Here is an 18534-nt window from a genome sequence, read left to right on the forward strand (position 1 = left end):
TAACTTGAAAATTTAAAATATTATTCAATCCTTTCGATAAATTATTTACATTTGTGTTTTAAAAGTAAAATAGATTTATTTGTTCGTTCGTTATTTAATGATCTTCATTCTTAGTAAAAGGTTGGATACAGTTTTCGAAAGAGTAAGCGTATTTTTAATAACCTGAGTCCAACATTTCATTGCAGTTGTTTTCTCCTTTTAAATTAGAATGAAAAATAAGCATAGTAATTTACCACGAGGAAAACCCAGTGATCGAGCTTTCTTCTCTGTGCGAAGGAGATAAGTAATCAAAGAAAAAAATACCAGTGTGTTTTATATTTACAAATAATAATATCTATATGTGTGCCGCGAGAATTCATGTAACATCCGTAGTGTGCTGCAAGTTGAAAAAGGTTGGGAAACGCTGGTTTAGAGGAAAGAATAATTGGTACACTCCCTCCTCCCTGCTCTCTCTCTGCCTAGTATATTTTCTTTATTTTATTGTCTCCGAAACACCATTCCAGACAAATGCTTTTCGGTAGAAAAGTTAGAAACAAACCATCCCGCTCTTGGACAAAGTGGGCAACATGCGGTAGTCAGGTCAATGAACCTGCTTTGGAAATTTTCGTGCAATTTAAGTTACTGAGAGGGTATAGTTTCTTCAACTATGCCGCCTTCTACTATGGCACGTGCCATAAATAAGTCATCGTCTGATCGTATGGGAAACACCGCTAGTTGTCCTTGCCTGACATCTGTTTCATATTCATATTAGCCAGTGACAGCGATAAAGGGCGCGCATACCCTGGGGTCGGGGGAGCATACTTGAGGGGGCCTCTACAACGTACGCTCAGCAAGGCACCTTTTACTTGTCATTTATAATTTTAATGCATTTTGAAAGCGTTTCTACACAGCTTATAATTGATTCTAACAGTTTCACAGAATTAAACCAGTTGAGAATGCTCCATGAGCATTGCCAGAACGAACTTAAAAATAATGGAGATATAGTGCGGGAAGGAAAACTGTCATTGTTCCTGCCTCGCAAAAATTAGTAAAATATTATTTCTCTATGACTTACAGTTCTCGAGATATGGCTGCTTAAATATCTAGAAATTTGAACTTTTTGGCCAGTATTTGGGGAACGGTGGCCAGTTGGCCAGTAGACAGTTAATCAGTGGACACTGGTTATTATTTGGTATTAAAATGTTCACCACCCTCTTAGGTATTGATCAACACCAATATGATCTCTCTACAACTTACGGCTATTGGCTCGTTAAATATCTAGAAATTGGCCATTTTTGGCCAACATCACGGGAACGGTAAGAGAGAGAGGATATTGGTGTTAATCAATTCCTAAGAGAAAGGTAAACAATTTGGTACCGATATTAATTCGTGGCCACTGGCCATTGGCCAAACCAGTGGCCAGTTGGCCAGTGGCCACCGGTTACTATTTGGTACCAAAAAGTTCACCATCTTCTTAGGTATTGATCAATATCAATGTCATCTCTCTACAACTTATGGTCCCTGAGCTATGGCTCCTTAAATAGGTAGAAATTGGCCATTTTTGGCCAATATCACGGGAACGGTAAGTCATAGAGAGATGATATTGGTGTTAGTCAATACCTAAGAGGATGATATGCATTTTAGTACCGATATTAATTGGTGACCACTATACAACTGGCCATTAGTCAAACTAGTGGCCAATTGGCCAGTGTTAATCGGTTACTATTTGGTACCAAAATGTTTACCATCCTCTTAGGTAATGAACAACATCAATGTGATCTCTCTGTGACTTATGGTTCCCGAGATATGGCTCCTTAAATCTCTGGAAGTCGGCTATTTTTTGGCCAATATCTTGGGAACGGTAAGAGTGACGCGAAAAATTTAATAACTTTTTCTGATAGTTTTTGAAGCTCTATCAAATACACGGTTCAAAATTGAAAAATCGCAAATAACAGACAGACGGACAGACAGACAGACAGACACACAGACATAGAGAATTCAGTATCGAACTTTTTAAGTTCGTTGATAATGAAGTAATAATTAAAATCAAATAATGAGGAATGACTGTGAACATGAATGTCAGGTTCCTCTTTGCGATTTTCCAAAGATTTTATTTTCCAGTGTAATATTTGCATATTATTAAGTTAGTCTATAATGCCATATTTTCGATATCGTGTATCTTAGACTAGAATTACAGTGTATTACAATAAATTATCGTATTTACCAGAAATATCTTCCAAGAAAATAATTCGAGATATAACAACTTGTTATTTGAAGAAGACAGTTGCTTACTGACAAGGGAGTGGCTCCACTGAGATCCGAACGAGACAATTGTGTTCGCATTGGATACGTTATAACTAGACGAATCCCGAAGTTATACGTGTCACCGGGCGGGATATCGTGAGTTACAACATATTCAACGAACTTAAAAAGTTCGTTACTGAATTCTCTATTTTGTACACTGCATTAGATAGAGCATCAAAAACTATCAGACAAAATGATTAAATTTTTCGCGTCAATCTAACCGTTCGCAAGATAGTGGCCAAAAAATGACCGATTTACAGAAATTTAAGCAGCCATATCTCGGGAACCGTAAGTCATAGAGAGATCATATTGGTGTTGATCAATATCTAAAAGGATGGTGAACATTTTGGTACCAAATAGTAACCGGTAGTCACTGTCCAACTGGCCACCAATTAATATCAGAACAAAAATGTTTAACATTCTATTAGGGATTGATTACCACCAATATCATATTTCTATGGCTTACCGTTCCCGTGATATTGGCCAAAAACATGGCCAATTTCTAAATATTTAAAAAGCCATAGCTAGGAAATTACCTGCTAGAATAGTTTGAACCGAGTCATTTGTTCGGAAACGATTGGGTAAATGGAAAACTCGGTGAACATGTATCCCATCATTTTCAAGGCCACACTTTTTTGGGGTAAAAAGTTTGCCCCAGGGTTCCCCGCAGGGCCCCAGACGGGATCCAACTAAAAAGTTTCAAATAGCAAGGGGGGTTAAGTAGCACATCGTTTGAAATCTGTTGTAAAATGAAGGAAAATTGAGCAAGTCTCGACTCTCTACGACAACCCTGTGCAAAATGGCGGCGGGTCAAAATGAAAACAAAAACTTAATTGAAAAGTCCACGGCCACTCGTATAAATCGAAAATGGTGAGACAAATGTGAAAACAAGAAAGGACGTGTGGCATTACGAAATCGAGCTAAAGAGAATTTCACAGTAAATATCAAGCTCAAGCTCGAATTAGTGAGAAACTTGACTAGTGTGTTCCTCATTGAGATTAGCGAACGCGAGCTCCATTGAGGACAGAGAGCATGAGCCCGAGTGAGTCACGGTTGCAAAATTACCAATTTTACTTCTTTCTTTCTTTTCTTTTCTTTTCTTTTCTTTTCTTTTCTTTTCTTTTCTTTTCTTTTTTTTTCCTACTCCAATGCGTAAGGTTTATGAACAGCAGAAGTGCTTGCTAGAAATACTTTAATTAGCATTGCTTGAATTATCCATAGACTAGGAACTGCTTAGATATCTAATGCAACTTACGTTCGCATTTTAACAATTTAGGTTGTAATTAAAACCTTGAATACTGAGCAGATGAGCACGCAGAATGTTTTGTTTGGGTGCATTTCTAATACGCAATTAATTCTTCGTAAACAAATACAACTCTATAGTATCTGAAGCGGTTTGAGTTGGATTGAATGAAAACGTGAACATGTATTCGAACTGCGCAATGTATTGTTAATTATCATGAACTGGAACAATTAGGAAAAAAATGGAAGCGCGACTGATGAGCACCAAACATCAAAATTTCACAAGGCATGGTCAAAGCTCACACCTCAAAGACCAGAAAAAAAGATTGCCCCATCAACTAACCGTTGTCTTGTCCAAGTCAGTTGCTTCTTTTCATTGTGAAATTTCCTGCAAGTTAATCAGAATGTTGAAAATTTCCTACATTTTAAATTTATTTAGTATGTACTGATCAGTCAGAACATTATGACTACCAACCTACTATCGATATAATTTCCGTCCAGGCGATATCTGTGTCACCTGCCGACGAATGCCTGCTAGTCAGTCACGCGTACGGTGCATGCAGTATCAGTGAGAGTGCTGGCCGTGTGTAGAATGGGGAAGGCGCGCGATCTGAGTTTGACCGAGGGCAGGTTATAATGGCCCGCAGACTCGGCAGGAGAATTTCGGAAACTGGAGGACTTGTCGGATGTTCGAGGAGTGCTGTGGTGAGTGTCTTCAACAAGTCGCGAAACCAAGAGAAAACGACGTCCAAACGTCGAGGGGTTGGGCGCCCCCACCTCATTACAGATGTCGGACGTCATAGGCTGGGCAGACTGGTAAAACAAGACAGGCAGCGAACTGTGGCAGAACTAACATCATACTTTATTACTGGGCAAAGTACAAGTGCGTTTGAACACACAGTGCACCGAACACCCCTAACGATGGGCCTCCGAAGCCCATGTCCCATCTATGTGCGAATGTTAACACCACGACATCGGCAACTACGACTGAAATGAACACATGACCACCGTCATTAAACCTTGGCACAGTGGCAGAGCGTTGCATTGTCTGATGAATCCCGATATATTCTTCATCATGACGATGGGAGGGTGCGAATCCGTCGTGTTTCAAGAGAACAGTTCTTTGACACCTGTACTGCGGGACGAAGACAAGCTGGCGGTGGCTTAATTATGCTCCGGAAAACATTTACGTGAGCATCCATGTGTCTAGTGAAGGTCGAGCAAGGCACCATGACGGCCAAGGAGTATCACACACTGCTTGCAGACGACGACCATGTTTCCCAACGGTAGTGGCATTTTTCGAAAAGATAATGCACCATATCACAAGGCCAGGATTGTGATGGAGTGGTTCGAGGAACACAGGGGCAAGTTCCAAGTGATGTGCTGGCCGCCCAACTCGCCTGATCTCAACCTAATCGAACACAAATGGGATGTGATTGAACATGACTTCAGAGCGCATCGCCCCTCTCCCCGGAATTTTTAGATGACCTGTGTGCAAGGGCGCCGATCCTGGGGGGCCGAGGGGGCCCAGACACTCCCAAAGCTCATGTGAGCCCCCGCATTGTATTTATGAATATACAATATTTGGCATAATTTGAATACAATTTGTCTTAAAATCCTCATATATATGCCTTCTGCATCTGAATGCCTCCCCCACATTTACAGAAAAATCGGCGCCCTTGCCTATGTGTACCAATCAACTCTCTCCAGTGACCTTTCAAGGGTCATTGCGTCCATGCCAAGACGCGTCGCCATTGTTATCCGTGCCAAAGTTGGACACACTGACAATAAGGTAGGTAGTCATAATATTCTGGCTGATGTGTGCGTATATTTTAACTCGTATATTTTGTCTCGACTCGAATTTCGAGACGTCTCAACTCGAATTCGAGTCAAGTCGAGACAGAGTCTGTCGAGTCGAGACACGAGTCGAGACAGAAACATATTTTCGAGTCGAGACACGAGTCGAGACAACATTTTCTCGAGACGAGTCGAGACAGGCTTAAATCTCGACTCGACTCGACTCGAACGCATCCCTACACTTGAAGAGCATGGTTTGGGGGGTTGACTGTCAAGACTTATTTATTATTGTTTATTTTAATATCGGGGAGCACCGGTCACTAACTGCTATTACCCCATCCGTTTGATTGGGGCTACACAAAACGCATGTTATGAGTAAAACACGGTCAACACCAACATACAAACAAATGAATGCATTAGTTTATAGATTGCTTTAGAACTATATAAGCATAGTGTCTACCTAAAAAGTCTCTTAATAAAAATATCAAATGGAATAGTACTTACGGTGTCGTATATTTTGCCTAATATTATATCAAACGCGGCGAGAAATACAACACGTCTTCATTTAATACCTATCACTCCTATAATGGTGTCGCTCTCAAAAAAACTTTATCTGACAACTGACAGTAAGGCGCCATCATCTGCTTCTATTTACGAGAAGTTTTTCACGCTATATCGAACTGACTGGGGTTACCTACTGACTGGGGCTACCCCACTCTCCCCTATTTATGTTGAATCGCAAACAAATGTAACATTATTTAGCTATTTAATTAACAGTATAAAAAATTAACATAGAACAGACTCACCAATTACGATGACATACCAATTACGATGACATATAACTCCTTATATATTTCTCAATATCACAAGCTATCAAGCCATATTACTAAACTCTTTCATAGAACCTTAGTAATAATCAATTTTATATCACTTAGTCATGAAGAGTTCTACAAATTCTAATTTTTCCTGAAATCTGACGCAATTTCTCCGACCAGAATTCCAGGTAGAATTTTTAATTTGGCTCTGATTAAACGGTTCAATGTTATCAACTGACAAACCTTCATCGCTCCCATAAGTCAGTCGTATTAAGTTATTAATATACATATATCAACTCTTTGCCGTTCGTGTTAGTATACACTCTATTGTCCCATTATATTGATTTTCTTAACATTTTTTCTAAATCTGAAAGATCTTACAAAATCGTGTTGGTGTGGTAATTACGTAAGACTATTCTTTGTTATGATGTGCATTTTTGTGTCTGAGTTGTGATGCATTAGTGTACGGTATTTCTTAATGAGGACTCTATTTTGACATTCTGTGTAGCAGTGGTTTGTGCACTATCCGACTACTTCTTTCACTGTATTAAGTGATGTACTCAAAACGTGTCCGAGTAAATACACAGGGAATGTTATAAAAAAAAAAAGAAAAAAAAGGAACACCTCACAAAAAGTGTAACTCACCTGCTTAACATGGCAAGGGACCACCTTAAATGTCCATTAAATGTCTGACAAAACTTCGGACTCCTGTAAGTGTGACACAAGGGAATATAGGATATTTCATTGTACAGGATCATGGAGTTGCCGCCATATTTAATGTTAGCGAGGAGAAAAATAGAATAGAAAAGATCCAAAGCCAATTGAAACAAATCAGTCAACCAATGACTATGAAGGTGGTTTCATTAAAATAAATTCAAGTGAAAATTACCTTTAACGACATAGAAATTGTAGTAATCATTTCTAAGAACATGGAGATAATTAATTTTTGTTTTTTTAAAGTACAAACACCGGCATTTGGAATAGATTTTAGGGGCCACAAGCTAATATAAGTTCTAGAAATATTTAATAAATATAGCAGCGTGAAACAGCATTCAGCTTCAAAATGAAAATTATTAATTTTAAGGGTCGAAATTAAACTACCGCTAATTTTCGAGTTTTTCTGTAATATCTTCAAAACAAATAAAAATATTCGAAAAGCAGAAACGTAGTGAACTAGACATACGATTTTCCATGTGATACCGTTATCACAACTCACCTATCTGCTTTCGATTTGAAACCGGAGATAGATTAAGCATTTTTTGCGGGTTCTGTAAATAGCGGCATACCAAAAGCAGATAGGTGAATTGTGATAACGGTATCACATGCAAAATCGTATTGACTAGTTCACTACGTTTCTGCTTTTTGAATATTTTTTATTTGTTTTGAAGATATTACAGAAAAACTCTAAAATTAGCGGTAGTTTAATTTCGCTGTAGTGAAGACCATTAAGTGGAACTAGTTACAAACTAAAGAAAATAACTAGCAAATCATGGACTGTTGCAAGAAACAAAACACAAAAAGATGTATTCATAGAAACTAATGAATGTAATGAACTAAGGATAATTGTAATAGAAAAAAAGTCATTTTTCTTAAAATACTGTAACGATTAGTAGCGCCAAGTGCGGCGACAATTGTAACTAGACCGGACCGACCGGAGAGAAAATGGCTAGATCCACTTTTGGACTGATCAAAGAACCAGCGAAATCAACTCCAGAATGTTTGTAATGAAACAATCAGTATTCAGTGCTGATGATAAGTTACAGTTTATTGTGATTTAACTACATACGTTAACGAGTTTAATGAGGTATAGTTTTACTGAGGTTTTAATGGTAATTGTCAAAAATATTTGGAAGCGAATCGTAACGAGTTATGTGGTATATTGGAAGTTATCTGTTATCTGGTAAGCAGGCTTTTGTATTATCATTGAATATAGATATTCACGCATTTTTTACACTGAGTGTAATTATTTGTAGTTACTTTTATGAACTGAATTTGGAGATATTATTGGTTATAAAATTATATAAATCGGAAGAATTTTTGGGATAGTTATCATTATCCTAATTTGAATTTTCCAATAAGGTTGAAACTATTCGAATTATTTTTCACGTATTTGGTTTTCAAGGTAATTCTAGAAAATTTGATTAACAGATTTCCTGATTGTTATTCAACATGAACTCACACATTACTTGACAAGAGAACACTTAACTTAAATTGTATTAAATGTTGAAGTGTAGTCTATACAATTACGCCGTGCCAGAAAACCATGGGTTGGCTATTTTATTTTCTTAAATACCTTCACACGTGATACATGAAACACATGAGTAAGAGGAAAATTTATAATATAGGTACAAGTAAACTGTACTAAGTGAGAATAAAAACCAAACACAGTGCAATAAATGAACGAAGCGTCGAGTGAACAGAAAAAGAAGCAATATAATACAGAGAGGAGATAGCTGGTAGATATGAGAACTAACACATGCTATGAGAAATCAAAACATAGCAAAAAAAATGTCATGACGTAAACACATTATAGGGAAAACAAGTTTTACTTCGTAACAGGTGGAAGAAAAAGTAGCAGAAGAGAAGTAGAAAAAGATGCTACTAGAGAAAGTATCAAAAGGAAACAATAAACATATACAACATGGATGAACAAAATATGGATTATATATATATATATATATATATATATATATATATATATATATATATATATATAACTATTAAATATCAAATATGAGAGCTACTTCAAAACTTATGCCACAACTTTTGTGCTTATGTATCACTTTCGGAATGACCCAGTAAATTCCACTGAAAGATAAGAAAAAGCAGGAAGAAGAAGAACATCAATAAAGCTGTATTTAGAAGATAGATGAGAATTAGAAAACTGCATGATTTCTAAATAGTATCAGCAGCTCTGAGCTATATAACTAAAAATCTAAATAAAAGGAAAGAAAAATATATGCCATTTCTAACAGCTGAAGAACTAAGTTCCAACAAAACCAAAGAGATTAATGAACTCTAAGGGACAAAGTATTTGAGACAAGCACAATGACATTAGACCTTAAACATGTGTATGAACAGTATCCAAAATTTTATGGGCATGAATTGTTTGTTCTGAAGACGCTATCGTCTAAAGACTATTTGGTAATAACACAAAAGTTAATAGTAAGATACTGCAATTGAACGCCATGTTTTCCATTAGTATGATTAAGAAAATGACAACAATATAAAAAGACAACAACGAAATAATGAAAATATTAATGTATTGAGGAAGGATACATAATTTATACGGTTTACCCAACATTGTTAGAGTCGTCAAGTCTAGGAGGCTTAGGTGGGCAGGTCATGTAGCTAGAATGGAAGAAAGTAGAAACGCTTTCAAAGTCTTGACCGGTAGACCCATAGGAAAACGACCATTAGGAAGACCTAGGCGTAGATGTGAGGATAATATTAAGATGGATCTCGCAGAGATAGGAATACAAAGTAGAAACTGGATCCAATTAGCTAAGGATAGAAGTCAGTGGAGGACTTTTGTGAACGCGGCACTGAACCTCCGGGTTCCATAGGCCATAGAGTTAGTTAGTTAGTTAGTTTTTATTGAGGAAGGATATTGCAAAAGTAAATGAATAGTTGATACGTCATTAAGCAGAGTGAGAACATCAAAAATCTTCAATACTAATAATTAGAGCAACCAACATTATGTTTTTTTGTGTAATTATGCTTTATTTTTTTCCAAATTATGCTTTATTGTTAATTTCAATCATTGCTTTATACGTATTAACCATGTATAATGTATAATATTTACTATACATTAAATGTTCTAAATATCTTGATCTATTTATGAATATTTTATGCAACCAATTTCTTTCATATTTAATGAAATTTCTACTTAGTGCATAGTAAAGAGATATGCTTTACTCGAGTCGGTTTTTTGTCACTTGTGTGAGTCTTAGAGGTGTAAATAAAAAGAAAAGGAAAGTAAAATATGCCAACAAAGAATACAGAAAGTGCTCAAGTTCAAGAGGTACACATAACAATACAGTGTAGAGTTCTTGTGTACTATTCATTATTGGCGGAAAGTTTTATTCTGTTCCTTTTTCTTTTCTCCACATCAAAGGACTACACCGAAAAGTTTACAGAAATAAAAATTAGCTTTTTATTGTTGCACTGTTATGTTCTCAATGATTTTGCTTTGTAATTACTGGTTTCAAAAAATATTAACACAGTATATTAAACTTGTAGTTAAACAGAATTTTCCAAGAATTGTGCTATATATATTTTAAATTATGCTGTATTTTTTAAAATTATGCTTTATTATGCTTTTAAAATTAGTTTCTTCGGACCCTTAAACAACCACAACCATGTTCAAGGTACCAACCATATGTCTAAATTGCTATTATGCATTTTATGCTTTTTATGCTTTTGGGTTGCTCTACTAATAATGAATGAAAATAAAAAATATCATTAGCAATAAAAACTATCTCACAATAAACTCAAACATCGTGTGTACGATTTCTTTTAAATTTCGCTTTTATTTGTCATTAATATTAAACTAATAAAAAATAATACATTCTCTTACTCAGTTTTGCTGAGTGTTGGAGTAATATTTAGTAATTGTTATTTCAACAAGAAGTAAATTATTTATAGTGCTATTTTTCAATTTGTTGCCAATAACAACTTATGGGTTTCATTCACTGGTAACGGATTATAAAATGATTTTTATGTTATACTCAGGGATAAAAGTGGACCTGAAAATGTTCGGAGACGGATGACGTCACGCCGTCCGCGTGCCTATCTTTGCCATTGTATTTTGTTTACGAAGTAGAAGGACGCCATAGGTATTTATTGGAAGTGTGTTAACGGCGTCCTCCCGCGTTCCCCCTCATTACTACACCTGTTATACCTGTAAAAAAAAAAATACGCTGTTAAGCAGCAGATTTTGCTATAATAATTTTCTTCTACTAATGGTGACAGGATTGAGCCACGTACGTATTTCCATCACTGGAACTTAACAGGTTAAGTCCCACTTATATCGCCACAATATTTGATGTGAGACCAACATGGTCTCACGTGGCACTTAACCTGTTAAACTTCTAAGTAACACACCAACTCCTAACAACGAGACTTACACTAAACATTACATATTATGATCCCAGATCGCATAAAGTGAACTTTGTGATGGACAAACACTGTGTGCGTGGGTTTCTTCGAGGTTCTTCTGTCTCCTTCTAATGGACATTCTTACTTCCACCATTTCATTCATTTCTCACCACCGTTTCCTTTAGCCTAGCCCGTATGTTCCTGTTTCGGAGAAACGATTCAAACTGGTTTTTCACACTCAGCGTTAACATGTTTCGAAGAACAGAAAAATAATCCAATGCGTGTGTTCCTGTTTCGAAGAAATAGAAATTTTACTTTTTATATACGTTTGTGGAATGCCTGTACTGAACCAGAAGTACTCTGATATATGTATTAGATGTTGAGAAATTGATTCTATCGTAATATTGTAATCACATTTACAAATTGTAACAAAAAATTATTTCATAAATTATTGTGAAAGTCAAGATGGCTGGTATATCAGTACATCGTGAAGTGAAAGGAACAAAACGATAGCGACAATAGAACATTGAAAATTTGTCCACATCTATTTTCATAGTTATATACATTGCACGGAAAATATTTTGGGGACATATTTTCAAGATTGTTGCTTCCAGTTTCGTGTGCAACAATTTATGACTGACTTTGAACAAGCGGCAATAAATGCTACAAGAGAAAATTCCAGCAAGAGACATTACGCGTTTGTTTGTTTTCATTTTCCCAATACATATGGAGAAAAGTACAAGATATGGATTGGCTCCTTTCACAAGGCTGATAATGATATGAAGAAAGAGATTAGGAGAGCATATGCACTTCTACTCGCTGCTCTTGAAGACATTTCTGATGTATTTCCATATATACAAGACGATGCATCCGACATCCCAGGGGCACAAGTTTTCCTAGATTTTGGCGGACACCTATGTTGACCTGAATGCAACTTTCCACCCGGTAATACAGTAATATTTGAAAGTTCGCTTTTTATGTTGGATTGTTATTTGACTCCTTACGTTGTACTAATTATATTATTATTAATGTTTTATGTCAATAATAAACCAATTTGATAACAGCGATAAAATCACGAACCATACTGAGGTTTAGCATTTCAAGTTTAATAGGAAATAGACATAAATCATCCCTATATATACAGATTCATTCTATTTTTGAAGCAAGCACTGTACGAGAATTTGGCTGGTGGAAGCAGGCAATTTAAATTCTCGGAGAAGATTGTGGAGGCGTTTAGACAATCATACTCGAGTTCTTAAGAGTAGGTTTAGGTTTGGCGAAGTTGGCCTTTCTCCATACTTTAATGCAGTATCTCATTGCATTCATTCGGATAGTTGAAGTTACAATCCAATGAAAAAAAGATTATATTAACCCGTAAGTACTACGCGGAGTCTGTCAGACTCCGCGTTCGCCATAACTTCCCGTTTTACTGCCTCTCCAAATTGTTGCTTCCTCTACCTTCTTGGTTATATTGAGTGTATATGCGAAAATTAACAACGTGTCTGTAGTTTTTCAGCAATATATTGTTCGGAGTCTGACATACTCCGCGTAGTGGTAATGTGACGAAAACATGCGTAGTTCTTAAGGGTTAAGTGTCCCACCTGCTTATTAAATTTATTACATAAGGTTCATGCTGTTATTGTTCATTGCAAAATATTTTTTTTATTTATTTATGTGTCAATGTGTTTGTAATTCATTTTTTTTTCAGTAAATCACGACAGCAATTGTGCGACAAGGTTCTATTGCAAGCCACAAGACGCTATTGCGAGGATTTATGTTGGTGTTTTGTTCATTTCACCAAATATTTCTAATATTGAGGTCCTATCAAAACTTTTCATGCAATTCTGCGAAACAGGAAGGGTAAACTTGGCAAAGTTGCATAGCTTTAAGGTATTATGAGAAACAGGAGGTAACCGCTTAGCTGCATAAAAGTGGGACGTAAAACTCAGAGATTTCATTTTTCATTTTTTAAACATGAAAATGTTAATAAATTAGAATTCTGCTTTAAATTAAAATCTTTAAGGTTTAATGATTTCCAAAATTGCTATCTCTGTTATACAGAAAATTATCATGTACCAATACGTATAACATTTTATTTTATCTTAACGTTTCACAATTATGTATCGAAGTCAATGGAGACGGTGGTGATGAAATGAATAATAATTATGGATCAAAGAAAGTAGGGGAAACGAAACAATCCTGAGAAAACCCTGGCACACAATATTTGTCTGCTATCAAGCACATTTGGTAGAAGCTGCGATCGAATGGGGAGCCATGCTCGCCAGCAGTGAATACTCTATTACCGAGCCAGCTTGTCTTCTTCGATACGATTTATTAGTGTGAGTTCTTATATTAATTTTTTCTTCTCTTTCTTAGAGGAAAGTTAATGTCATAGTTATCTATACCTTAATTCATTTGCAAATCCGAAACAAAACAATAATGATCTTGTGAATAATGGTTGATCCAATTATATCACACGCTTTCAGTCATCACCGGTCTATGTTGCATATTTGCGGCACTACTTGCTTTATTGTTCGTTTTAATCGAGTTTGCACGTGCAAACCCGACTTCGTATGTCCGTGTCATGTAACTACCGAGTGGGCTGTGATTGTCGACATAGGCTGTTGGAAGTGCTGCTTGAACACTTTCGTCACTTGCGCTATAGTTGAGAACGGTTCTGCGTGACAATCCACTTTCATCCTCGTTGGGGTCCTGTCATTGAAGATTTTGTTTTCAAAAGCACTTTTTGTTTTCGTCGATGTGGTCTTGGCATGAGATTTGAAAGTCATCGCCTCGCGAAAAATCCGACACATTTTCTACTTTTGTTTCCCAGGTACAAAATAACAGAGCGCCAGCAACTTTGACCTATTGGAAATCAGACAGGTTGTCCATTCATTTCACAGTTACGTTCTACTGCTCCTCACATATTATTGAGTCTAATGAACACCGCTAAAAGCCTTAAGCTGTGACCACCGCAATGATCATGTATATATATGTGTATATATATATGAAGAGAGAGAGAGAGAGAAACTTCTTGTTAGCTAGAGCTAGATAATAAAAGCAAGGTTTGAAATCTACTCAAACTGCCGATTTATTTATAAAATCTCACTATATAACAGCATTTACAGGAAATACTACAAAAGTGCTTTCTTCTGGCTTATCAGGTTAAAATTAAGTACTCCATGACCGTGTGGCCGAGGACAGGATCTCCACAGAGCCCCGAAGCAGGCTAGACAGAATGGCGAAGGAAACTCCAGTGCTCCGGAGCAAACATTGAGGGGGTTAGAAGTCACAGAGATCCTAAGCAAGCTAAGCAACTGTGGTAGGATTCCCACCACAACCCCCGAAGCAGGCTAAGTCAGGACGAAAAGCGTAACCAAGAGTCCCCAAGCAAATTAGAGGCTTTGCGTGTGGATTGTTCTCTACCCCCAAAGTTGTTTGTTGCTCTAAGGCAAACAGTAGGATGGACATCACAGAACTGGTACTGCTCCGCTGGTTGCTGCTGAATTTATAGGCGTCCAGAGCAGCGGTGGCGCTGCAGCTGTCCTGGTGTCATGTGATTTGTCGGAGATGCCATTAGTCCGTCGTCTACTGCTCGTAGTAATCCCACGTGGTGTGTAGTAAATCCATGTGATAATGTTTACAAACAAGAGTACAAGGTTTTGTTTGTATACATAAGAAAGCGGTACAGTACTATATATATAAGGGGCTGGTCCAGGACGGACATCTGAGGGGGCGGTGGGTTGTAACACTGCTACTTATAGCTACTTTTAAGAGCTCCAAACTCTGGGATGGGCTTTATTTATGAATACAATAAGAACGTTTCCTCTTCTGGGGGAGACGATTGTCTCCTGGATCCGCCCCTGATATATATATACAACGTTTGGGAGATGATTCCCGACACCAAGGTAAGAGAAAAAGTATAGACCAAGCTAGGTGCACAAATGCTTCCTTTCGGAGTTATAGTCTGCCAAAAACATGAAAAAATGAACTTTAAATGATCATAGCTCCAATACTATGGTACCTACCACAGTCGAGTCAATACTTTACTTAGGAACCAATATGTACCCTATCCAAAAATCCATGTTTCAGAAGCCTACACGACAACTTTTATAGAAGGAATTTGGGCACGTGAATATAATTTGAAGTACTCACCAACTCCCTCTATAAAAATTGTTGCTGAAGTACCTCAGGATTCTGAAACTTGGATATTTGGATAGGGCACATACTAGTTTCTAAATAAAGTCTTGACCCGACTACGATAGGTCCCATTGTATCAGGCACGTAGCCAAGGGTTGGGTCTGGGGGGTCCGGACCCCCCCCCATCGGATCCAGATATTAAGGAAGGAAGAAACAAAAACAAACGAGAAAGAGATGAATCAGCGTCAAACATATAAAGCTACAGTAAGTGTTTGGTTACTCTTTCTTATGAGGAGCTTTGTGTGGAGGAAACCGGGTGGGGGTGGGGTTCGAAAATTGGGATTATTGTAACGAAGCATTCCGAATTCCATCTATCTGCATGGATAACATAGACTCTCAGGTAGAACTTGCCCAGAATCACCAATAATATGAGCTATTTTGAATTTCGCGGCACATCTAATCCATTGTATAGGATGTCTTTACTTCAGAAAGAGTATCTCGTTGCTATCCTTGATGGCATAAACGAAGACAAGAAAAAGAAGAAGAAAGAAGACAAGTAGAACCAAGTTAGAATAGCCTCGGAAGTCTATATCTTTTTCAGTACTTGTTAAATTTTCTTTTACTCAAGATTTCTTCATAGCTTTTCTTCTTAAAATACTTACTAACACGTCCCCATTTTATTGTCCTAAAAGACCAATATGGGTATGTTGCCAGTAAAATAGTTTAGATTAATCGATCCCCTGGAGTGCAACCATGGTATTTCATGTCACCCCCCTGATTACGAAATCCTGGCTAAACGAACGAATATATGTTGCCACTAAAATAGTTTTGAATGATCGAGCCCCTGGTGTGATAACCACAGTATTACGTCACGGACCCCCCCTATTTCGAAATCCTGGCTACGTGCCTGATAGTATGAGAGCTATTGACCTTTAAAGATTTTTTTTTCATGTGTTCGGTAGCCTATAGCTCCGAAAGGAAGCATTTCTGCACTCAGGTTGGTCTATACTTTTTGTCTTATCTTGGTGTTAAGAATCATCTCCCAAACTTTGTCGGCGTTGTTTTGAAACACCCTGCATACATACACACACCCACACATATACATACATACATATATACTTGTATGTATCCCTTAAGAGATCCGGGGTTTTTGGGCTATTTTTTAGACTTTCAGTCAAGCAGTACTGCATCGTCACTATTTATCCTAGGATTATGGTTTATACCTCATTGTCTTCAGGATGTAGCTGGCTTTCAAATGATGCCACTTGCATGCTCATACCATATACCAGGAGCGGGAAAAATGATGTCAAAGGAAAATTTCGGAGGGAAAAATTTTTTCTCGCACTTTGGGCCTCTCTGGAGCGACCCTGTGTGAACGTAGCCATCTAAAAAAAATCTCATAAATAGTACTTGGTATACTGAATGTGTGTGCCAAATTTCAAGTTTCTATCTTGAATACCAAGGGCGGGAGAATTTTATCAGGAATTCCCACCATGCCTCAAATTACCGTAAAACACCATGATCTCAGGTAACAAATTTCCTGAGACATCCCTAATTACCCTAGGGTCATGTTTCGCCCATCATTCTCTTCGGAATAGAACTGCCTTTCATATAATTTTCAGTATAAATCAAACGGCTAAAATAAAGATGCCAATATGCTACGTTCCATTAAAGTTTTTTTTGTGCTAATCAAATGAATTTTAAAGCTATGTACGTAAGTCTTACCTTTAAATTTTCTGCAAGTGATGCCAGGGTGGCACTTACGCTCTCTATTGTGCGTCTTCGTTTTCGTTCAACATTTTTCTCTTCATTGCTTCTGTTAGCTAATTCAGATCTCTTCATAGAGACGATATATGCAATTATAAACTCCAGCAAGCAGAGGAACACAAACACCTGTAAGAAATAATATAAAACCTTTAGAGATGTCGACTCAGAAGTTATATTTTAGTTTATCATCTTAACTTCCAAACGTTGATTTGAAGATATTTTAATAAGGGAAGTCATTTAATTACATAAAATTATAGGTAACGGTACTTTTTATCTTGTTGAATACTCTGCTGAAACATTAATAAAGCAATAAAAACTTCTGCACGCCCAGAAAAATTACGAGGAAATGGATTTTATATTAATGTTTGTTGGATGCAGATCTCAATAATTGTCCTTATATTGCGCTGATAATTTATTTTCTTACATCAAAATAAAAGAGAAGGCTAAGTATATCTGAAAAGATTTATTTATCATCCGTGACAAACTGGATAAACCAACACATTAACTGAGCTAAATAAAAAAATATGTAGGTTTCTATCTGAATGTCTAGGAAGCAGTTAAAGAAAATTGTATTCGTTTACCCAAAAGTACGGCTTCTGTCATCCTTAAAGAAGTCAAGTTTTTATATAATGCTCTTTTACTACACGACTGGATCATTAGCACAACATGTTCTGAAATTCGTTTCCTATAAAGTTATGCAGTACGTTTTTTAATGACAATATGAATTACCGGAATATTATCAATAGCGCGGCTTTTGTAATTTGGTTCAGCATTAGTAGATTGGGTGTTCTATAAGTAGCACAATTTTATAGAAAGACTATGTATGTCCGTCCATGTAACCATCTGTTGATAGATATCACGGGAAATAGACGTAAAATAAAACGAAAAAGCATCATGCTGTAAAATGCACTGAGTGCGGAAATTAGTTAAGTAGAAGGGTGCTACTCTAATATATAAAAATTAAACTGAAAACCAGTGGCGTATTTAGGAGGGTGGCTATCGGGTTCAAGCCGTCCCCTCGAAGTACTACGTACAACAATAATCCTTGTTACCGTTTATAAGGGAAAATATAAATGCTTGTTCAGATGTTGTGCATAGCCCCTCTCGAAACCAAATTCTAAATATGCCACTGCTGAAAACTCCAAACTTTATGAAGCATACAAAGCTTTGAGTCTTAGTCCCTTAGGAAGAATAGGCCTATCTCATGTCCTTAGTATTGGTCCAATTACCTCATTTAGTTTAGCCTTAATCCTAGGAAGAGAATGCAATGCGTTTAGTGTTAGTCCCGTTTGTTCATTTAGTTTAGCTTCAACTTAGAAAGAGTGGAAAATTCATACAGCCTTAGTTCCATTTCTACACTTTATTTAGCTGTCAACCACTTTGAAAGCAA

The 18534-nt window shown here is 36.9% G+C and overlaps 1 protein-coding gene across 1 annotated transcript in view; it reads right to left on the bottom strand.

Annotated features, from left to right (window-relative positions):
• Window positions 1-17264, bottom strand: part of LOC145679661 (gamma-aminobutyric acid receptor subunit rho-1-like) — a 29600-nt gene extending 12336 nt beyond the window's left edge. Inside the window, exon 1 of the mRNA XM_081750236.1 lies at window positions 17103-17264. Within this exon, the coding sequence (XP_081606362.1) occupies window positions 17103-17219 (117 nt within the window). The 5' untranslated portion in view covers window positions 17220-17264. The remainder of the gene's footprint in view (window positions 1-17102) is intronic.
• Window positions 17265-18534: the final 1270 nt, after the last annotated feature.

Source organism: Thermobia domestica, chromosome 2 (assembly GCF_964235325.1).
Source record: "Thermobia domestica chromosome 2, izTheDome1.hap1.1, whole genome shotgun sequence".
Lineage (NCBI taxonomy): Eukaryota > Metazoa > Arthropoda > Insecta > Zygentoma > Lepismatidae > Thermobia > Thermobia domestica.